General features: G+C 38.3%; 1 protein-coding gene across 3 annotated transcripts; it reads right to left on the reverse strand.

The window, feature by feature from the left end:
• Positions 1-8,344: 8,344 nt before the first annotated feature.
• Positions 8,345-15,133, reverse strand: LOC137732013 (uncharacterized). Of its 3 annotated transcripts, none has more exons than XM_068471296.1 (7): positions 14,996-15,133; positions 14,593-14,882; positions 12,143-13,186; positions 11,588-11,782; positions 11,348-11,481; positions 9,870-9,980; positions 8,345-8,771 (listed from the first exon to the last, which is right to left on the reverse strand). In XM_068471296.1, exons 2-7 carry the CDS (start codon positions 14,776-14,778, stop codon positions 8,711-8,713), a joined length of 1,731 nt encoding a protein of 576 aa, XP_068327397.1. In that variant the 5' UTR covers positions 14,779-14,882; positions 14,996-15,133; the 3' UTR covers positions 8,345-8,710. The 3 variants fall into 3 exon arrangements, with proteins under 3 accessions (XP_068327397.1, XP_068327395.1, XP_068327396.1); XM_068471294.1 differs by having other exon boundaries at positions 11,348-11,502; XM_068471295.1 differs by lacking the exon at positions 14,996-15,133 and having other exon boundaries at positions 11,348-11,502; positions 14,593-14,988.
• Positions 15,134-23,903: the final 8,770 nt, after the last annotated feature.

Here is a 23,903-nt window from a genome sequence, read left to right on the forward strand (position 1 = left end):
AGATTGATTTTCGTTCGGTTTACCACCAGTTGCTGATCCGGAATGAAGATGTACTGAATACTACTTTATGTAATAGGTATAAACATTATCAGTTTCGTGGCATGCCTTTTGGATTGATGAATGCACTTGCAGCTTTCATGGATTTGATGAATAGAGTCTTCAGACTGTATCTCGATCGGTTTGTGATTGTTTTCATTGATGACATCCTGATCTACTTCAAGAGTAATACTGAGCACAAGAAATATTTGAAGTTGGTGTTGGAGAAGTTGAGCAAACATCAGCTGTATGCAAAGTTCAGTAAGTGTAGATCAGTTTCCTTGGGCATATAGTTTTCGCTGAGGGAATTAGTGTGGAACCTCAGAAGATTTCGATAGTGTCTATGTGGGAGGAATCCAGGAATGTTACTGAAGTGATGAGCTTTATAGGGCTGGTTGGCTATTGCCCACGTTTTGTGCAGGATTTCTCGGAAATCGCCCCACCTCTCACTAAGTTAATCTGGAATGGGGTCAAATTCGAATGGGATGAGAATTATGAATGGAGTTTCCAAGAGCTTAAGCAGCACCTTACTCAAGCCCCAGTCATTGCTCTTCCGAACGATGGCGATGAGTTTGAAATGTACAGTGATGCATCCTTGTCGGGATTGGGTTGTGTTTTGATGCAGCATGGGAAAGTCATCGTTATGCTTCCAGGCAGCTCAAAACCCACAATAGAAACTACCTAATCATGATCTGGAGCTCGGAACAATGGTTTTTGCTCTAAAAATCTAGCAACATTACTTGTACGGTGAGAAGTGCCACATCTTTATTGATCATAAAAGTTTAAAATATGTCTTCACCCAAAAGGAATTGAATTTGAGGCAGAGAAGATGGATAGAACTCATTAGTGACTACGATTACACTATTGAGTATCATCATGGTCAAGCCAACGTCGTAACAGACACTTAGCCAGAAATCATATGGACAGCTTACTTCTCTTTGAGCTATCCATGTTCCGCTACTGTTTTCTCTTTGAGAGACCGGCATTACCGTGACACTAGATTCACAGGGAGCATTGTTGGCACATGTAACATCCCACATCGACCAACGGAGAGGGGGTGATATGCCTTATATGTACATGCCCACCTTCATATAGCACGAGGCCTTTTAGGGACTCATTGGCTTTGGATTCCATCGGAACTCTGAAGTTAAGTGAGTTCAGGCGAGAGCATTCCCAGATGGGTAACCCACTGGGAAGTTCTCTTGTGAGTTCCCAGAAACAAAATCGTGAGGCTGTGGCTGGGTCCCAAAGTGGACAATATCGTGCTACGGCGAAGTCAAGATTGGTTTGTGACAGAATGGTATCAAAGCCACTCTGTCGTGTGGTACGAGTGTGTCGATGAAGACATCGAGACCCTAAAGGGGGTGGATTGAAACATCCCACATCGACCAACGGAGAGGGGGTGATGTGCCTAATATGTACATACCCACTTTCTATAGCACGAGGCCTTTTGGGAACTCATTTATTTCAGATTCCATCAAAACTCCAAAGTTAAGCGAGTTCGGACGAGAGCAATCCTAGGATGGGTGACCCACTGGGAAGTTCTCGTCTGAGTTCCCAAAAACAAAACTGTGTGGGAATGGTAAGTCCAAAGCAAACAATATCATGCTACAGCGAAGCCGGTCTAAAATGTGACAGAATGGTATTAGAGCCACTCTGCCAAATGGTGTAAGTGTGCCGACGAGGACGTTGGGCCCCTAAAGGGGGTGGATTATAACATCCCACATCGACTAACGAAGAGGGGTAATGTGCCTTATATATACATGCCCACCTCCATAAAGCACGAGGCTTTTTGGGAACTCACTGCTTCGGATTCCATCGGAATTCCGAAGTTAAGTGAGTTCGGGCTAGTGCAATCCCAGGATGGGTGACCCACTGAAAATTGCTCATGAGTTCCTAGAAACAAAACCGTGAGGACGCGGCCCAAAGCGGACAATATCATGCTACGGCAGAGTCGAGACTGGGATGTGACATCACACTTCCAAATTAGTCATGTTTTGGTGGATTTGGTTCGGGAAGTTCAAGAGCTCAACCAACATTGTGCAGACTTAAAGGAATAGGTGCGGAATGGTTCTAGGCGAGATTTGAAAATCCAGAGAGATGGAGCCTTAGTGATGGGAAGTAAGTTGTTTGTGCCTAAGGACAATGAAATGGTGAAGAAGGAAATTCTGGATGAAGCCCATATTTCGGCTTATGCCATGTATTTGAGGAGTACAAAATTGTATCACATTATCCATTCATTCTACTTCTTGTATGGGATGAAACGGGATGTGGTAGATTATGTGAAAAGACATATAATTTGCCAGCAGGTGAAGGCGGACATACATCACCATGGATTTTGTGTATGGTTTGCCGAGCATGTGGTCAAGGTTTGATGGCATTTGGATGATTGTGGATCGACTAACCAAGATAGCTCATTTCTTACCTGTTCGACTGGCCTACACACTAGAGAAGTTGGCACAGTTATTCATTGATAACATTGTTAAACTTCATGGTGTACTTGTCACCATTGTTTCGGACAGAGATCCAAGATTCACCTTCAAATTTTGGAGAGTTTTCAATGATGCCATGAATACTTAGTTGTTGTACAACACTGCCTATCATCCACAGACCGATGGTCAATCTAAAAGGACAATTCAGACTTTGGAGGACATGTTGAGAGTGTTTGTTCTCCAGTGGAAGGGTAATTAGGATAGCTATTTGTCATTGATTGAGTTTGCCTACAACAACAGCTACCACTCCAGTATCAGCACTGCACCATTTGAGGGGTTGTATGGGAAGGCGTGTCAAACACCTTTGTGTTAGACTGAGGTCGATGAACGAGTTTTAGTAGGGCCAGAAATTGTACATTTGAACGAGTAGGCGCGAACTGATTTGAATTCGAATTTATAACGAAGATTCTACGTTCGAACATCGAATGTTTTCAGATATTTTTATGTTTCATTCTTTACGTTATTAATTTGCAAACTGTGAGACCCACTTAGGATTTTTGTCCCTTATTCTCTACCTAATCCGGATCCCCTTTCTGGATTTCCTCCTAACTCTCCCACTCTCTCTGACTACCACATGGTAGCTCCCCCTCCCCCATTTTCTTTCTCTCATTTTCTTTTCTCTCCCCCAAGTACTCACTCTCTCTCAGCTCACACTCTCTCTCATTTTCGCAGATCTCTCTTTCTGTGCTCTCACCCCTCCAACGACACTCACACACCAACCTTCGAACCCATGACCCACAAACACTGACCCTTGAGCCCAGGACCAAGAAGGTAGCACCAAGGGAACTAGTGCAAGGGCTTAGAGACTCCCGCGAGTCCCATGGATTTCGAGCTAAACTCCGACCGACTCCGGCCACCTCACAGCATGTTGTAGGTACAAATATTTTCCTCTCCTCCTAATCTTCAACTTGATAGCTAGATCGTACCCTAGGGTTGAGTAACGGAGTCGATCGGAGCTTGGGAAGCTCCAGTCTTCTCCCTCGTCAAAAACTGAGTCATACTCAACCCGAGACCCTAAACCAGGTCTTCCAGTCCAAAGCTTTGGGCTGGGTTTTCGACGACCCATCTCAACGTGTGGTAGTGCATGGGGTTACATGAGGTCCCCCCTTATGTTTTTCAACGTCATGAATCCATTTATAATGTCTATTTTCAGAAATTCAATCGCTATGGTAGAGTTTTATTAATTGGACCCTTTATGTGCTTAGGTGAGATTATTAGCAGAGTTTCCATCCTTCCTATTTTGCACGACTCTTCGACGACAGAGTATCCGTGAGTGGCCTCCTTCTAAAATGCATATTTTACTATTAGAAATACGTACATGAAAAGCATGATTTAATGATTACGTTTTATGAGTAAAATAGATTTTACTTATTATGAGATATCATGCTTTATTGAGAATATTTTGGAATACCATGCTTTATCGATCTTCATGTTCTTTGTAGTATATATGATGGATGACTATATACTATGAAGATGTTTTGAGACATGATGTTTGACTAACTAAGCTCTGTTGAGATATATGTACTTATGTTGGAAAGACTATATTCAATGTTTTTGTGCTTATCTAGTGGTCACTGTTCTGCCTACGGGCGATGATACTTATATTGGCTTCAGTCGGGTGATGTAGTGGCCTATGGGTCAGAAGATATTTATTTTGGCCTACGAGTCGGGTGATGTAGTAGCCTACAGGTCGGAAGATATTCATATATTTGGCCTACGGGTCGGGTGATGTAGTGGCCTACAGGTCGGAAGTTATTCATATATTTGGGCAAAAGGTCGGGTGATGTAGTGGTTTCGATCGATTATGATACCACTATTTAGCACATTATATACGATATATGTTTTATGAAAGGTTTTATGGCATGCTAGGGTTTTCGGAAAACCTATTACATAGTATACTATTGAGTTTTCATAAACTTTGGGGGTTAGTACATTGATGAATAACTGTTTTAATATTGTATATATCAACTTGGTCCACTCATGTTTGTTTTCTGCCCCCTCAGGATATAGGAACGAGGCATACGATCCGAGCTATAAGGCATTCCCCTACTAGTGATATCATGCCATCCTCTCTGCTTTTGAAATCACTTGTAACAACACTTTCTGTCACACCTTCCACTTGTATTGTGAATTAGATGTATGCTCTAAACATGTCGTACATTATCATTATCATTTTGTTGATGGCTGAATATTATTATTATATTATTTTGGTATGGTTTGTATTTGAATATTATATTGCGTAGTTCGCGCAAAATTTATATGCATGTTTCACATGTTCTCGGCATATGCATTCATTAAATGGCTTGTGTCATCCTTGGGTGTCGGCCAGCACATGGCCATCCCACTGTCCCCCGAACATCGGGATCGAGGCGTGTCAATATTAATGATGAACCGGCCATTTATTTGATAGATTTGGATGACTAAATGACCTCAATTTGTTTTATTTTTTGGTAAGGATGATCTTTAAATGAAGACTAAAAAAATTGTACGGTTCCGTTTATGAAATTTGTACGATGAAAATACGTAATATCCAATGTGGAACCATGATTTTTCATGGCCAAAGTAAGGCTGATCGGAATACAATTACCTCAAAAGTCCGATCATAGACTCAATAACTTTGAGCGAAGCTGGATTAACGGAGCAATGGTGCCACCCTCATCCTATTCTGAAGTAGTGGGCGAAGTTCGAGCTACTTTGTCGAGATTGACCATTATTGTTCTGCAAGACGTATGGAATCATCAAGATCCTTTGTATGTCTTTGAGTTCCTATAATGTAGGAATCAGCGTGCACCACAAGTAATCACACTTAAAAATGATGCAATATCTGCTTTTAGATATCCTTTAGGATTCTCCCGGCATTGTACAAGGATTATATCCTAAAAAAGACTCTATCTCAGCTAGTATAAATACACTCATCTAAAGTTCATCATGTGTAACGCGATCATCGCACTCTAATTCTCTTGCCCACTTCTTGAGTCTTATACTTGCTTACTAACTTCAGCATCGGAGAGCCTTTGGCCAGCACACTCCCCCTTGTCTCAGAATTGCTCACGGTTATTTTCTGCTTGGATTTATGCCTTCACCATTCGCGACGATGAGCGAATTTGATTCCAACAATTGATGCTTTTAGTGAGAGTGAACTCATATTCCTCTCGACCAAATCACTTTACACCTATGGAGATCCTTCCCAAGCAATCATACTGCAATTGCACAATCTCCCCGCACGGCGCTAACCCTGATAATGGTGGAGTTTCTGCGATAGACCAAATGGGAAGATTTGATAGAGGTATGTCTATCTTTGGAAAATATTTGAGAAAACCCACTAGCCAAAGAACCGACAAGATTCGCTGATCTAAAGATGCAAGTGAAAGAACTTAAGGATGCCTTCTCTTGTTTTAAGGAGGCATCGATCTAGGCAGCACCTACCAAAATCCCAACAGTAATTGTTAATTTCAGTCAAAAGGCATCACCTTAACGACCTCCTCCCGAAACACAATGAAGAAAGTCCAGAAGGCTTTGAGGTCTTTATCTTACCCAGCATTTCAGGGAAGAGATACTTCCCGGAGTCAACTGCATATCCAGGGAATAGGAATATCTGTAAAAGAAACTCAGTAATAAAGGAAGGTGGTGTGCAAGAAGCAACAAACGGTGACTTCCATCAACAAACCCCTGATCATCAACTCTAACATCTTGATGTTCTTTGGTCAAGACTTGCAAGATGTTGTCCCCATGACAATGCCTTTGCAATCAAGATATAGATTTCCAATACCTTAGTTAGTCGGGTTTTGGTGGACAGTGGATCAGGGACCCTATCCGGTCCCTAGGAACGATGAAGCTGGCAATTCAGGAAAAACCTTACTACCATCTAGTGACCTTCCACGTTATCGATTGTTCGACTCCCCATAACGCCAATCTTGGCCGGAATTGGCTACACAAGATGAAAGATGTGTCATCGACTTACCATCTGTTGCTCATTACCTTGCTTTGGATGGGGTAAAAAATATAAAAAGAGATGGAGTGGCAACATGTTGATGTGTTTTCGAGAGTATTAACATGATCCCAAAGGGAGAACGGAGCTTCAGCGCTCCCATGGACCAATCATCATAGCACTCACAGCCCGGGGGTCAACAAACAAGTTATAAGGAATTCGACCTAGATCTTTACTCCTAAAGAGACAGCATTCCGAAGTCAAAGGCCGATCAGGACACTATGTACATCAGCCTTGATCCTAACAAGCCAGAGCAGAATTCCAAGATCAAATCAAAACTAACATATCAGGAGAAAGAATTGTTCGCTAATTCATTATTTGAGATGATTATGGGTGCCTTATTGTTGCGGGAACAAGATGCTTAGGAGAAAATACAATTTCTATCGCAAAAGTTGTTGGCCTTAAAGATGCTAGGATTATGGAGTGAAATAGAGAATTTAAAAACATTCGTGTTGAAGGAGATTCCAAGTTGGTCATTGATGTAGTCATTGGGAGATTTGTGATTCCGTGGAGATTCAAGAATATTGTTTTGGATATCAAAAACCTAGCAGGGTCTTTTCTCAGTATCTCTAGGAAGTATATTTTTAGGGAAGCTAATTTTGTTGCAGATGCAATTACTAGTGTATGTTTCAGTAGTCCAAACACTCTCATTTGAGATCATACTATCCTTTCTACTGCAATCCAAGCTCTAAACTTTGATCGCAATGCAATTGGATGTATTCAAGGCTTTTCTCTTAATTAAAGTTTGTTTTGGAGCAAAAAAAAAAAAAAAAAAAAAAAAAAGAAATTGTGTGCATGATAAAGAAAGTCTCCCTCATGAAAAAAGCTCTCTTATAATGTACAATAGAAAAAAAAGTACGTAATACATCTTTTGAGGGGTATAGCGACTGTGAATAAAAAAAAGGCCTCTTGCGCTCACGTTGTGTGTGCAGAGAGGCTAGGTCAAAATTGATCAATATGCATAATTGGATCAAATCAAGCATTACATCAAGATTTTTAAAAGTTATTTTCCATATTTACTTCAAAAGACAAATTTGTCATTAAAATAAATAATAGATTATCCAACCCTAAAACAAAAAAATCAATGAACATTAATTAACAAAAAAATTAATTTGGGTTTTTTTTCCCTAAAATGTGCATTGACTTGGTCTAAATCAAAATACTATTTGGAAGGGGCAATGTAGTTTACATTGTGTGTTTTTTGGATCTAAATCAAAAGACCATCTGAATGGAGCAAAGTATGTAGTTTATGTCAAATTATCACTAACAAGGTAAATCCGGCAACCTCGTTCTTTGTCATCAGGATGATAGTTCATTACAAAGAACACAACAACATATCGACCCCCATAAACAAACACATATATAAACATTACGTCGATTGAGTAGCCAAGATTAGTAATAGCATCTACAAGGAAATTGGCATCTCTAAAAATACGGCAGCATGAAATCCATGTAAAACTAAGTACAAAGAAGCAGATGTTAGCAATTATTAGTTTAGGACATCAAGGAATCAAATTACGACCGTTCTTTCTTCTCTCCAATTCATATCTATTTTGTTAACTCGGAAAACTCTAAATCGTAAAACCTATTGAATATTAAATAATAATAAATAAATAAATGTTCTTTTGGTAATCTGATGATCAAGAAATGTACGACAACCCACAACTGAAATTGATATCAATGGAGATAAATTGATTTGGTTTTGATGTTTTAATCTCAACCCTTGATACAAATCAAAAGAACTCCACACGAGATCACCCAACATTTGCGCATGTGGTAATTAGCCATTATGCTTGCATGTTAAATAAAAGTAGACATACGAAGCCCATTCAACCGAACTAAACTGAACATGAACATGACACATTTCTACTAAAATCAACCGTTAACAAACTCAGGAAACATCCAGTATGCACAGAATTTGGGATACAACAATGGGGGCTCTCCTTTCCTCCGTTTCCCTCTTGCTGGAGGTGATGCTGATTGCACGTAGTTCAGTCCATTTCTAGTAAAGTTTAACATATATAACATTTTGCAATGAGAGCAATCAATGGCAGGGCAGCCATGATGATACACGCATAAAAGGACTGAACTTCCTAAAAGATGATACAAACATTTCTTATCGTTGCCTCGAAAAAGCTTTGCTCCGTATTTGTTTGTCCATAGGCCTTCAGAAGAAGAGTTAAAAATCACCGTCTCAGTTCTCTGCAGGCGATGCATCAGATCTACAGATATCCCTGCGACAGAGTGGGCATACCCTGCATACAGCATACCAGTTAAACTAATCCGGTAGAAGTAGCATCAAAATATGAATACAAACTGAAAACGTCAGCAACTAGAGGCACTGATACTTCCGGCACAAAAAGTTAGCTTATCAGTAAAACCAGTTAAGCTTATTAGTTCGTACTTATATTAGTTAGAGCGGTGGCACGAGGAAACAAATGGCTCTTATAATATCAATGGTTTTCGATAAGATCCATTTCAGAAATAAAATATCCTGAGGCATCCTTTGGAAGTATTACATTTAAAATTCCATTCTATATTGTTAGGCCAAAAGAGGAAAACTGGCTGCTGCAACAAGCATGAGAATCAATTACCAAGAACTGGGAAAACTCTAAAACTTATCATGGAAACAAAATAATGGAGCTAATCAGTGTTTCATTAGGTGCAATAAAAAAACCAGACAATCAGTGGCAGTGAGATACATAGGATTTGTGTTTCCAGAAAAAAGATTTGAGCAATGAGTTCAAGTAGAGCTCAGAGAGGGAAATGAAAAGGTAAATCAAAATCAGAAGTTATCTCCAACTATAAAACATACGGGGGAATAGATCAGTAATTAATGAAAGATAAAATCGGAGAGTTACTGGTCAGTTAAATATATCAAAACAAGCAAATTTTGGCCATCCAGCAAACAATGGAAAGGAATTTTCCTTTTTTTACAAGTTTTGGACCTAGGACCTAAACATTTTACCCACTCTCCCAATGCCACCTGATCTAAAGGTCTGGGGTATAATATGCATTCTCACCATCCGTCTGGTTAACTTCAACATATTACCATGAATAACCACCATTTTCTAATTCAAGCTTACCCTACCAATACCATCATGTATCAGACCACCAAGTACTACCATGCGAGCACTACTACTAAACACGCAAAAAGCCAGAAGGACAATTTATCTTTTCCAACCCAACTAGTATACTAAATTTAGCAAAACCACTTTCAACAGTATCATGGCCAGAACATATAAAGTATATTGCAAAAGCACTCATCGTACCATGTTATTCAGGTCAATAAAGTATGTATCTGTTTAAAATGGTCATACTAGAAGATTCAAAAGCAGAAAATTTATTCGAACCTGTGAATCTCCTTGAGCCACTTGTCAATACAAGTTTTATGAAACTCATGATGGCAAGGCAGTATTCTCATTCTGTCTCCTTCTTCATACTCCACAAGGCATATGTAGCATCTGTTGCATTACAGGATACGCAAAGCAAAAGTTATTAAACTCATTCCATATTAAAGAGATGCAACTTGCATTCATTTTCTTAACCTAAAAAATGCCATTTTGGAAAGAAAAAAAAAAAAAAAAATCAAACATAGATATCGAATTCATGTTATAATTGGCCCATAAAAAATTGTCTTTCTAAAGACACTTCCTTTTGCTAACCAAGAGAGATGATGTACCTCCAACAACACACATCAGATTATAAATTTAATATCAACGCACACATGTATATTACATCCACATGTTTACACACAATGCTAACTAATTTTCGGTACCATTTCTAAAAGCTAATGTTAAGTCAAGTAGAGATGAACAAGGAAAGATAAAGATATTCATAACCCAAAATGTATAAACCATTGCATTAGGAACATCCTCTCAATCCACTAATTGACAGTCATCTGGATGCTCACGGATTGCAAATTTATTGTACTATTTTTAGGTTGCTTGAAAATCTTATCCATTCTTGCAATTTATTTCTTGTAGAAAAATGAGAATAATCTAAAACAAGGATGTAGAACTCGACTCAGGAGGTTCAAATATTAACTGCAAGCCAATATGCTTCTTGAAATTTTGAATGCTTTTCAAATAAGGACAGATACTGAGATTCCACATATGGTTAGGCACTCAGGAGCCGCTCAGCACTCAATAATGCTGTATTTATAGCTGTTTTCATGCTTGTAGTGATTTAGAATGCTTTTCAAATATGGATAGAAACTACTGGGATTCTACATATGGTTGGGCATGTAGGAGCGGCTCAGCACTGAACAATGCTGTGAAATTAGCTGTTTTCATGCTTTTGTTCCAACTCCATAAATCAAAAACCAAGATAATAACCTTAGGTATTTTTGTTTGAACTGGACTCTCTGAAGAATGAAACTTGCACAGTTGTGCTAGACAACCCAAAATGTTATAATGCACCTACAAGCGATACCTAATTTCCTAAACTGTTGGCGTCAAACACTAAACCTAAAATACTGTGGCTTTGTCTATGTTTGAGTCAACATGAAGTGATGACTATGATAAGAAAAGAAGCATGTAACCAAAATGACCAGAAGTTGGAAGTTATTTTTTAATTTATATACACACACACAAGCTTGACTCTCTTATTAACTAGCACTACGAAAATCTATGTTAAATTCTCAAATAGTTTGTTCAGTGATTAAAGCAACTAATGGAACAGATCTCCTTGGCTAAACATTCACTTGCATCTCAAAAAGCGCAAGCAGATAAATTCTTGTACACTGGCAACATACTGAATCAGGTCAGCAACTCCTTCAAAGATACACAGTGAACTGAATGCTGAATATTAGATAGACTTGGATACTTACTGTGCAGCCTCCTCATACTGATCTTTTTGCAACTTCGAAAACAATTTGACAGGCAAAGATTCTACAACTTCATTCGGAGCAGGAACAGATCCAATTGAAGATACAGAAGGCCGGGAAGATAAAACCACGGATTGCTGGTGAATTTCATCCAGAACCTAATTAAATTACGTCCAAACTGTTCAAGTTATATAATTAATAAGGAAACTGAACGACAAAAAGGTAATCACATATTAACATTACCTCAAACAAAGCCTCAGCTAACATAACTATTCTTGATATGCTAGCCCTAGCACTGTTGTCATCATTTGGACGGGTATCTCGATTACTCGTACGACACGTACAACGACCTGTTCTCTGTTGACCAGATAAGATACAAGACCTCTCATGTCCAGACGTGTTTTCGAAGCGGCTCCCCAACCGCTGAAGTGCACGAACCTACAAAAAATAAACATGTGCATCAGCAAACCAAAAAGTTTCACAAGGTAATTAAGTAAATTATAAATTTATATTAAGAAATATATGAGAGAGGAAAATGTATCAAGAACAGATTGTAAGTTTCAGTGCTCCCTTTAACAAAGTTCCACACAAGTTATACCTATAAACTAACCACCAGGAACAATGGGCATAGTAATGTCCATAAGGGGCAGCCAACTGGTTGGTGCATTGGATTAGCAATAAAGGTAAGGTTGCAATTATTAAACATCCGTTTAGAAGATTATGAGCCTAAATGCTATTTATTATTCTATTCAATCTCACTCAAAGCACCAAAAATTACTGTGTGAAAAAGAAACAAACCTGAGATCGTATTCTTCTCCTCCGCTCTAGGAAATTTGATCTGTGTTCAAGTAGATCATGATACCTAGCTTCTCTTGGTCTTGATGTTTCCACTCCATAGTCTTGAATGCCAAACAATGAACTAGACATATTAGGAGAATAACCAGACCCATTTTCAGAGTTTACAACATTACCTTCAGGTTCCAAACTCCGTGTATCATCCCTCTGATTTGTATCTCTCACTTCTTGTTGCAAAGAAGAAAACGTTAAATCAGATAATGATGATCGACGAAGTACCCTGTCACGAAGTCTTCCAACACTTAAGGTTCTGCTGAAACGAACATTCCGTTCAACAGGTTCCCGAGCTCCTGAACGCCTATCAGAAGGTCTTGTTCTGTTGCTCCCTATTTCATTATGAATTCTAGTAGAACACAAGTTTACACCAACCCCCATTATTGCACTGTTAGCATTTCTACCAACAGCACGTCTAGAAGAATTTGTTTGGCTATCTTGCAAGTGGTCTGAAAAAACAGATCCCAGAGTATTTAATTGTACATTGCCAGAAGTGTGGTTATAAATATGTGTTGGCATCCTATTAACCCTTGATTCTGGAAGAAAGCCATTGGCTTGTTGGCTTTCATCTGTATCTATCAAACTGCTAGCAGGCCTTGCATGTAGATGAAGCTCATCCTCATTGTTCAGTATTGTGAGACTTGTCGAAGATAGAGGATAAGACCTGGATGACCCTACACTTGTTGCTCGGCTCAACCTAAAGCTTACATTACCTGGAATGAAGCTAAAGCGAGAAAGGAAACGACTTGAAGTGTTCAAAGTTGGAGTAGCAGAAGGTTGGGCAGAGCTGCTAGCAGTTATGGAAGCAGTATCAGTGATACTAGCCTGAGCCCATTCATTCAGCTCAACATTTGGAGTTATACAAGGCATTTCATCAGGTTGTTCAACTTTAACCTTTCTGAAACATTCAATGTTTGCATGATCTGGCTCTGTGTCATTCAGGCTTGCACATGGAGCATTATTCCTGATTTCTTTGTTCCGATGATCACAAACCTAAAGCATGAGTCCACTTTAGTTCCTTTAATAATTTGTGGCCAATTAACACCAGCCATATAGATAGATAAAAATTTCAAATGACAGCGTACCAGAAACATTTTCCAAATACCTATGTTTGGTAGCAGGGAAAATATAGAAGTCTTGTATCAGGAAAACAGAAGCAACCATGAATAAAGAAAATCCCATGTGAAAAACCTGCTACTTTTTTAACGGTTAAAGGTTTACAAGTAAATGTGATTCCTGGTTTATAAAATACCCTAAATGTACGGCAGGCATGCTCCTCTTTGAAATACATCTTTGGTGAGAAAATTTTCCATAGTACAAATGGATATTAGGATTCAATATATAGTTGGGTTTCATTCCAGAGTTTCTTCGCTTGCTAACAAGATAGAAAAGCTAAAAGATTTGATGTCGGTGAACATTTTTTAAGGGTTAGGAGGTGTAACATTTAATAGATTTCCAAAGATCACATACGAAGGTTACTAACTTACTACAAATCTATTCTTTAAGATTTGGGTTAGCTTTCGAAAGCCATTATATTTTCCTGACAGTTCTTACATAGGTTGTTGACAGGGACGGTGGTGGGAAAGAAGGACGACCTAGGTTGGAATAACAAGGACTGCTAGGTTCTAGACAGATTCTCATCACGAGGAGAGATCCTCTCATGCAAACAATATTTAGTCCTACTAGCGTCACATCCAAAGTGTTCAAAAAGTGCACTACCGTAGACAACTGACACGTGGTAAACTAGTTACATGAGAGAATCTCTCCATCACGAGGCCTAAATACAGCCGAGAGTAGATGTGTATTGGAAGTGTTGCTAAAAGTAGCCACCCTTAACAATGCAGCCTTGGACAAGATTGCTACATTATTGATTTGGGAGGGAACTTTCTACATGGGAAAAATTAATTCAACTTCACAAGAGCTGAGGCAAAATAACCAAAGCTTAATTAACAAAATCCTGCTTTTATTCCCGTATTTTCGCTATATAACGAAAGCAAACCAAAAATAGTTTAACAATACCAAGTTGAAAACATTTATTAGAACGAAACGCAACTCTCCGATCTTCTTTCCATCATTTTAACACTCTTGTACAAACCTTGACACCTATATACTTACTGTCCAGAACCACAATTATAACTTCTAAAGCATTTATTTAATTAACATGTATATGATTTTAAAAAAATAGTGTAAGAAATAATTAACCTATTATCCTGAAAAATAGTTGAAAATTATTATTAATTTCTTTCTGTTGCTAATAAAATGAAGTAAGATTAAAGATTGTGGTCCAAACGCCAACGAAAATTCAGACATTCATGCTCAAACTCAAAGAAAATTGAATAAAAATTCAGAATACAGGGGTAAAACAGGAATTAAATTCAAAAAGAAGAAGAAAGAGGGACCTGGTGTTCATTGTCGCAGTCGTGAGATCGAGATTTGGTTCTAAGTCGCAGACAAGATGACGACTTGAATAGTCGGCGGCATTTGGATTTGGATCGACGCCTCCGGTTCCGGTCATTTCCACCAAACGACGACGTCGAAGAAGGCAATGCCGACGACATCGTCGCTTTGCTGCCGCCCGATCCCATCTTCTTCCCTCCGTCTGCCCAGGCAGGCTCCACTACTCCAATGCCCTTGGGACTTGGCCCTCCAAATGTGATTCAAATGACATCACTAACCACGCATGTGAGATCTGGATGCATGGAGCGGGAGAAGATTGGGTTTTTATCACTTTTTGATTTTTTCTTATCGATATAAAAAATTGATAAATTTAGAGAGAGGGGAGCGAGAAGAAGTTCTACTTACTTGCAGAGGGAGGAGAGAGAGATGGCAGATGTGGAACTTTTGGAATGATGTTTTAGTGTGAGTCGCTGACAGACGACTGACTCGTGTTTTTGAGAGGACGACATCGACATGAGATGATGAGAGCAGAGAGAAGAGACAGTGGCGTTCCCTCTGCCCCTTTTTGTGGGATTCAAAATACAAAATCGGTTTTTGCCGTCCGTTTATTGGTGTATTTCTTTTATTTGTAGATGAGAGGTCTTAAGTTGAATTTGAATTATATTATTACTAACTCATTATAACGCTAAGCTCACATTTCCTATAGTACATATATCGTTTGTTCAAAAATAAATAAATTAGTTATCACCCCAACTAGATTGGATGCTTCTTCTTCACCCTTAGGCTTTGGGCCTCGCGTCCAACCCCACTTCTCTCTTTCCATCCTTTTTAATCTCAATTTACTACCTAAAGTTTTTTAGTTTTCAACATTTGGTAATGAAATTTTTTTCATTCCAATCTGGTATTTAAAGTTATAATTATGTAACACTTTCATACATCCATTAAGTTTTCCATTAGAACACCCACTAATTGATGACGTGGTGCGCACATAGACAATAACTGGGTGTCACGTGTCAATCCCACGTGGATATTAAAAAAATTATAAATAAATAAAAATCCTTATTGACCCACTCGTCTCCTACCTCACCCCCATCCCTTCTCTCCTGTGCAACCCGCACCCATCTGTTCTCTCCTCCACAACCCGCACCCACTTCTTCCCTCTTCACCTACCCGATCCACCTTATCCCTCTCATCCACCCTCTTCACCTCCCCTCCTTTCTCTCTCCCTAGATCAAGCTGCACCCAACCCTAATCCTCAAAATTTTATTTGCCCCAATTTTGGGCATTGGATCGAGTTGACGCGGAATGACTCAACTTCGGGCGGCTAAAGTTTAGAATTGGAGGCCGAACAAGAAATTTGATGGGGGTGTTGAGCCAGGTGTCGAGGATCTCAACGCCGGAGTCGGCGATGACGTTAGAGTTGTTGATGGAGCGGGATTTCTAGGCGTCGAAGGGGGTGAGACAAGTGGTGGCATGCAAGTGAGTTACCGGAACGAGAGATGTTGCAGCGGGAGGAGAGAAGGAGGTGATGGGCTTTGTTTGGCCTTCACCTTCGTCCCCATAAATGGCCGATCATTGTCCCTTTTTTTTATTTAATTTTTTTTAATTGTTTAATTTTTTTTTTAATTTTCACTTGGACCCTAATGATACATGATGCTTAGTCATTGTCCACATGGGTATCACATCACTAGTTTAAGGCTAACTTACCAGCCAACTTAAATGATGTATGAGACCGTCCCAAAATTAAGACTTGAGGAATGACTCTGTGATGAAAAAAACTTCATGCACAAAATGTTGAAAACTACAAAACTTTAAGGTAGTAAACTAATATTAATCCTTATTTCTATTTGGGATAAACAACATTTTACTACCTCAATTTTGGGTCACCCAATAATTTGATATTTCGTGTTTGGAATATTACAATGTCATATATCAATTTACAAATTCGTTGCAATATTAGATCACCATCACATATTCCGTCAAATTGTCTGTTAATTACTATCATGGCAGGCGCGAGACCCACCCCTTCTTCCAAGTGTATTGAGATATTAATTAATGAAAGATTTTTTTTTTCTTAACAAAATTAAATTAATGAAAAAAAACTCTCCCACTCTTCTCCCTCCAATCCATCTTCTTCGTCCTCTCTCTCTCCACCCATCTTCCCCGTCCCTCTCTTTCCACCATCGACACTGGCAGCGAGCTCTCCTGGCTCCGCTGCCAAAAATCCCCAAAAGTCAACTCTGCTTTCAACCCACTTGCATCCAAGTCATATTCCCCGTCTGCTGAACGATGACCCGCGACTTCCCAACGCCCGTTTTCTACGACCCGAAAAAGCTCTGCCAAGCCATTCTCTACTACTCTGACGCTTCCTCCATCTAAGGCAGCCGTCGCATTGAACAACGAAGAGGAAACCCAGACAACCGGGTTAATGGACATGAACCGCGGGTCGAGCAACGTGGAAGATGGGTGGGAAGAGAGGGACAGGGAAGATGGGTGGGAAGAGATGGACAAGAAAGATGGATTGGACGGAGAAGGGAGAGAGTTTCTTTCATTAATTTAATTTCGTTTAGAAAAAGGAAAAATCCTTCATTAATTATACTAGTATATGCATATACATTTTATGTATATGAACATCATTTTGTGTGTATGAACACTTTTTATTTTTATTTTTAAAATAAGAAGGAAAGAGAGAGAGAGAGAGAGAGAGAGAGAGAGAGAGAAGGTGGGTGGGAGTGGGGATGGAAGGTTTTCGTTTTTGTTTTTTTTAATATTAGATATATCTTAACATCATCTATAGATGATGTTTCAATAAAAAAAAAGTAAAATTTGGATATTTGAATTACATATTGCCCATCATTTTTTGGTGTGATAGAAAACTAAATAATATTTTCACTTTCTTTTAATTGACAAAAAAGGTTCTATTAGTAGATAGTTTAGATTTAATTAATATCTCAATATGCTTGGAAGAAATAGTGGGCACAACGTTTGCTAAGTCAGCAATTAACAGAAATATGTAAATGAGGTCTAATAATTTGTAAATTAATGTCTGACATTGTAATCAGTGAAATCGTAAAGTGATATATGACATTATAATGTCCAAAATATGTGATACTTAAAGTTGAGGTGATAGAATGTAATTTACCCTTCTCTTTTATTTTCTCCTGAATGAATTGAAATTTAATTCTAAACTATTCAAGTTTGACATCCATATTTTCGTTCAACATTTATTAAATTTATGAATTATTTAATGCAAGCCAATATTAGTATCAGACCTATAATACAAATCTGAGCTCACAATAATCCATTTGAAATTCAAGCGTAAAAATTAGGAAATAAAAGCGTCATTTGATTTTCAAAAAGATGCGGTGCTTGAATACCAGAAAGTATTTTTGCTCACTATCCTGAACTATGATGTATGCTCACCATCTATCTAATCATCTGTCACGTATCTTTTTACTTAATTCTAGTTAACTTTTACATTAAATGTTACCTTTTCAATTTTGAAAAAAAAAAATAACCAAGGTTAAGTGTAAGGACACGTCACAAATGATTAAGTGTATAGTGAGCAAACACCATTGTTTAGGGGTGGTAAGCAAAAATGCTCCATGAATACTATCAAGCAGCATAACACAAGAAATAAACAAAAGACACGTGCACCAATTCGATCTCTTAAAATTCTTTCTTTCTAACTATCATGATACATTAAGTGTTTGGTAATTATTAATTATCAATAAACACGATATTACTACTAAACACTACTCATGCACATGTGATGCCCTAGACATACTTTGCGAATGTAACGCTAAAAATTGGTATGGTTATCAAAAGACTTTGGCAGTCAAATATGGTGACCATGGACGCTTTGAAATGGTGTACTTAACAGTAGAAGATTAAGTGGTTTGCCGGGCTTTCTTTTTAGTATATTGTTTTTTACCCTTTTGGTTTTTAGACAATAAACATTGTTTTCGGCAATCCTCTTGGTAAACAATCTATAAAAACAATAAAACCCCATTAGTAAGTTCTTAAAGAGATTTGTGATATGTCCTGGATCTGGGATGAGGTAGCCTCCCCTCCCTGCAAAACTTTTTTTTTTTTAACATAAAAAAATAAATAAAAATAAAAATAAAAATTGTTATTTAATCATAAAATCTGAATATTTATTGTGAAACAAAAACTAATGAAATTTGTTCTTACACCAATTACGATTTCAAAGTCATTATACACATTACAAGCAATTTGAAAAAAAATAAAAAAATAAAAAAGAAAAAATAAAAAAGAAGGTGATATTAAACTATCAATCAAATTCACTTGAATTCAAGTACAAATTTAATTGGTGTCTCTAACATTATTTGTTAATGTGGAGCACTTTTAGTCTCGCATAATAGTGTAGGCCGAGAAAGAGGCCACGAAAAGCCCAAGGTAAAGTCAAAGCCCAAGGGAGATCAAAAAGCCCAAGGAGCTTAGAAGAGAATACTCTCAAGTGCTAAAGTTGGCCCCCGACTAGCTCAGCCTGACTGAGATATGTAAAGTGTTTTCGAACCACCAAAGGCACATGGGAAACCTGACAACTTTATAGTGCAAGGTTTCAGGGGCAGGTCCACTCAGATGTCAATCAAGTCACTTGGCAACTCGCAATCAGGAGTAGAGGCTTAGGGTGAGACTAGGCCTGGCAATTCCTGACACAACCCAATAATCCGATACGACACGAAATTAATAGGTGTTCGGGTCGACATGATAACGAATCGGGTCGTTATCAGACAACCTGATAAGCACCTGTTAAGATAAAGGGTTGGTTCGGGTATACACGTAGGTAACACGATACACGATAAGCAAAATATTAATTTAATAATTTTATAACCCTAAAAAATACTATAATTATATATATATATATATATATATATTTATTAATTTAACAATTTTATACCCCTAAAAACTATAATAATTATGTGTATATATATATATTAAATTAAATATTAAAAATTGGTGACCATTGGATCGGCTTAAATATACATACCATTCAATTTCTTAAGTGTTATACGTACAAAATAAATAAATTTAAATCTACTTAATAAATATATATATATATACCATTGAGTTTAATGGGATACGAATTCTAGGAAACTAATTTCAACGATTCAACCGTCGAACTTGTTTGTATATGCTTCGAGATCGCATCAGAAAAATCACAAAAAGCAAACATTTAGAGATCAAGTAACTGGACAAAAATTTTCGACGGTTATCAACAAAAATTCACGCTTTAACGGTTATTTTAACTCCGATTTTGATGATTTTTTTACAGCTACACTCCTTGAACCTATATGAATACAATGAATGAACTCGATCTTCAATTTAAGATATTTACACTGGTGGATTATGTTATAATTAAAGAAAGTATGAATAAACTCTTTAAGTGTTAGTGAATCTATTGTTTTGATGGGATACGCATTCTACGAAACTAGTTTCAACAATCCAACCGTCAAACATGTTTGTATATACTTCGAGACCGCATACGCCAAAAATTGCAAAAAACAAAAAAAACATTCAGAGATCAAGTAACGGGACAAAACATTTCAACGATTATAAATGAAAAATCACAATTTAACGGTTATTTTAACTCCGATTTTGATGACTTTTTGCAACTACACTCCTTGACCCTATATAAATACAATGAAAGAATTCAATCTTCAATTTAAAATATTTACACTAGTGAATACCACAAAATCTTATGTTATGCTTAATGAAAGTATGAATAAACTCTTAAGTGTTAGTGAACCTATTGTTTTGATGAGATACGCATTCTACGAAACTAATTTCAACGATCCAACCGTCACACTTGTTTGTATATGCTTCGAGATCGTATACACTAAAATTTTCCAAAAACAAACATTCAGAGATCAAGTAACGGGCAAAACTTTTCTACGGTTATCAACAAAAAATCACGATTTAACGGTTATTTTAACTCCGATTTTGATGATTTTTTACAGCTACACTCTTTGACCCTATGTGAATACAATGAATGAACTCGATCTTCAATTTAAAATATTTACACTGGTGGATACATCTCATGTTGTACTTAATGAAAGTATGAATAAACTCTTAAGTGTTAGTGAATCTATTGTTTTGATGGGATACGCATTCTAGGAAACTAGTTTCAACAATCCAAACGTCAAACATGTTTGTATATACTTTGAGATCGCATACGCCAAAAATTGCAAAAAACAAATACATTCAGAGATCAAGTAATGGGACAAAACTTTTCGACTATTATCAACGAAAAATCACGATTTAACGGTTATTTTAACTCCGATTTTGATGATTTTTTTACAGCTACACTCCTTGACCCTATATGAATACAATGAATGAATTCGATTCTCAATTTAAAATATTTACACTAGTGGATATCACAAAATCTTATGTTATACTTTATGAAAGTATAAATAAACTTTAAGTGTTAGTGAATCTATCGTTTTGATGGGATATGCATTTTACGAAACTAATTTCAACAATCCAACCGTCAAACTTGTTTGTATATGCTTCAAGATCGCATACACCAAAAATCGCAAAAAAAAAAAAGATTAAGAGATCAAGTAATGGGACAAAACTTTTTTACGGTTATCAACGAAAAATCATGATTTAACGGTTATTTTAACTCCGATTTTGATAATTTTTTTACAACTACACTCCTTGACCCTATATGAATACAATGAATGAATTCGATCTTCAATTTAAAATGTTCACACTAGTGGATACCATAAAATCTTATGTTATGATGATCAATGAAAATTGAGGATTTTGTAAAATGAATAATGACACACCCCGACCGAGATCAGGGCGTGCTGGCCGTCACACAGAGGTGACGTAACCATGTGCACGTGCGGAAGCTACTAAGATAGTAATATGAAAAGTAAGAATAATTTAAAACTAGCATACAAAGTACTAAAACAAGTGCTAGCGTAAGTGAGACACAAGTTTAGAGCAAGTCTACAGCAGTCCAAAAGAAAAGATGCGACAATAGTACACCCGAAGGTGACCCTACGCTGGTGAGTATCTATCAGAAAAGCCGGGAGAACCCTCTGGGAAACCACCGAAACTGCTAAGCAACTAGAACCTGGAGGGGCGCAAAACAAAAGTGTGAGTGGGCAAAAACAAATCTTTTCTAAAACCGTTTAGTAAAACACAATCTAACCCCTCGCCGTAAAACCTGTATACTTCCCAGAAAATAAACATATATACGTATGTATATAGATGTGCCAAACATGCTCAAGGGTATGCCAATCATGCTCAAAAATATGCCATGTCGGAACCTTATAATGAAATGCAAGTGCTCAGGTATAAATCATATCAATAACAAATAATCTGGCAGTCGGAGTCACCTAACGTGACCTATACGGCTGCATATAGAGCTCAAATCTCAAACTCAATAACTGAACCTGCCCACGAGTCGGAACCACCTAAAGTGGTCTGTACGACAGGCCTGGGTGTAACATATATATACGCTCTAGTGCTACGATCACGTGAAGGCTGTGCGAATAATCGCGGGTCACCTACGAGTTGGAACCACCTAAAGTGGTCTGTACGACAGGACTGTGCACCTAACTTGGATCTAAGCTGAGCGTGTGGTGCGGGAGGTGAACATCACGTGAAGGACTGTGCCCTACTCTGGGCGGGAGCACTAACACCGGGGGTGCAGGTTATCAGCTCTCTAAGCATCTTAAACTATTACTGAATGTAAATATGAATACCACTTACCTGGCACTTACCTGTGCGTCCACAGCACCCAATATGCATATGTATATATATATATATATATATGCAACTACTAATGCATGTGATGATGCATAAAGAATGATAATATGGTGCATGGCATAACACAAATAACCCTTTTTAAACCATTTCTGGGAATATAAATGTATATAGGTATATATGGAAAACCAAAAGCCCACTCACTGGTAAGTGGAAGGGTCGTAGCCCCCCTGCCTCGAGTGACCACGCTCGTCCTCGGGATACGTATCACCTATACGCGAAACAACTACAAAAACGTTAATTTTAAAGCACATAACCAACTTCTCGTAATAACTTCTCATACATTGCTCAAATTGGACAAATGAATATACCAACGTGCTCTACACAACCTCAGGATCACAACCATATTTTTAGAAAAAATTTCCACCGCCACACGCGCCCCCACACGCCGGCCAAGGCACGGCCACACGCGCCGGCCACGCACAGGCACGTGCCTGGCACGCTGACGGCGTCAACTGACGCCGTGAGGAATATTCCGTTAGTTCTAACGGATTCCGTCAACGGCGTCAGGAATATTCCGTCAGATTTGACGGAATATTCCGTCACCTTCTCCGGCGAGCCTCCGGCGACGTCGCCGGCGCCGTAAAACTGGAAAAACTTCAAATCGTGTTTTCTCACTCGATTCTCAACCATTTTTCACGATTTTTACACCAAATTGAAGCCCTAGACTAGTAGAACAACGTTATACAAGTTTCAAGGGCTAAAAATCACTAGATCATACCTGTCCACACAAACCAAAACCGGCCAACTTCGAACCAAGCTATCCCGACGTCCAAATTCGTCCAACTAAGTACTCCGAGACTCCTTGTGACACCACCAAGCTACCTACGAGCTTAAAAATCCCAAAAACATGCTACAATAAGTTTGCATGAATAGTACTCAAATCGGAGCTTGTGAAATCGACGTGAAAACGTCGAAGTTCTCACCTGAAAATGGTATGGTTGCACTCGCACAAGCTTCACGAGTTCGAAAATGTACTTGGTTCCTTCAATGTGTCGACGTTTGAGTGAGTTGTGTGTTTGTCCGTACGTTTATGGTGAATGGGAAGGGAGAGAGAGACACGGGACAGAGACAGAGAAAAGGATAGAGACAGAGAGACAGTGAAGGTGAGGGTGTGTGTGTGGCCCAGCACCTGCCAACACCACACCAAGTAACCAAAAACATGACGGAAACGAACTAGGGGTAAATTTGTAATTTCACACGTACGTTTTAGATAATTTCGGGACGGGATGTCATAACCTACCCACCTTAATAGAATTTCTTCCCGAAATTCAAAACAACCCCTAGTGGTCAAAGAACAATCTAGGATACAAATCCCTCATCTGATCTTCTGTCTCCCACGTAGCTTCCTCAACCGAATGATTCCTCCACAAAACTTTCACTAAGTTCACCGTCTTGTTCCTCAGAACTTTCTCCTTCCAATCGATGATCGTCACCGGTTCCTCGTCATACGTCAAATCTGGATTAATCTTTAACGGTTGAGGAGGTATCACATGAGATGGATCAGCAA

This window comes from Pyrus communis, chromosome 4 (assembly GCF_963583255.1).
Source record: "Pyrus communis chromosome 4, drPyrComm1.1, whole genome shotgun sequence".
Taxonomy (NCBI): domain Eukaryota; kingdom Viridiplantae; phylum Streptophyta; class Magnoliopsida; order Rosales; family Rosaceae; genus Pyrus; species Pyrus communis.

What these genes read in the sequence shown, in the direction of transcription:
- LOC137732013 (XM_068471294.1), bottom strand. Translation starts at nt 14,778, where the DNA reads ATGGGATCGGGCGGCAGCAAAGCGACGATGTCGTCGGCATTGCCTTCT. An exon ending in GGAGAAGAATACGATCTCAG is followed by an intron (nt 11,783 to 12,142) that starts GTTTGTTTCTTT and finishes TATTTTTTGTAG; the next exon opens with GTTCGTGCACTTCAGCGGTT. An exon ending in CAGTATGAGGAGGCTGCACA is followed by an intron (nt 9,981 to 11,347) that starts GTAAGTATCCAA and finishes GTAATGCAACAG; the next exon opens with ATGCTACATATGCCTTGTGG.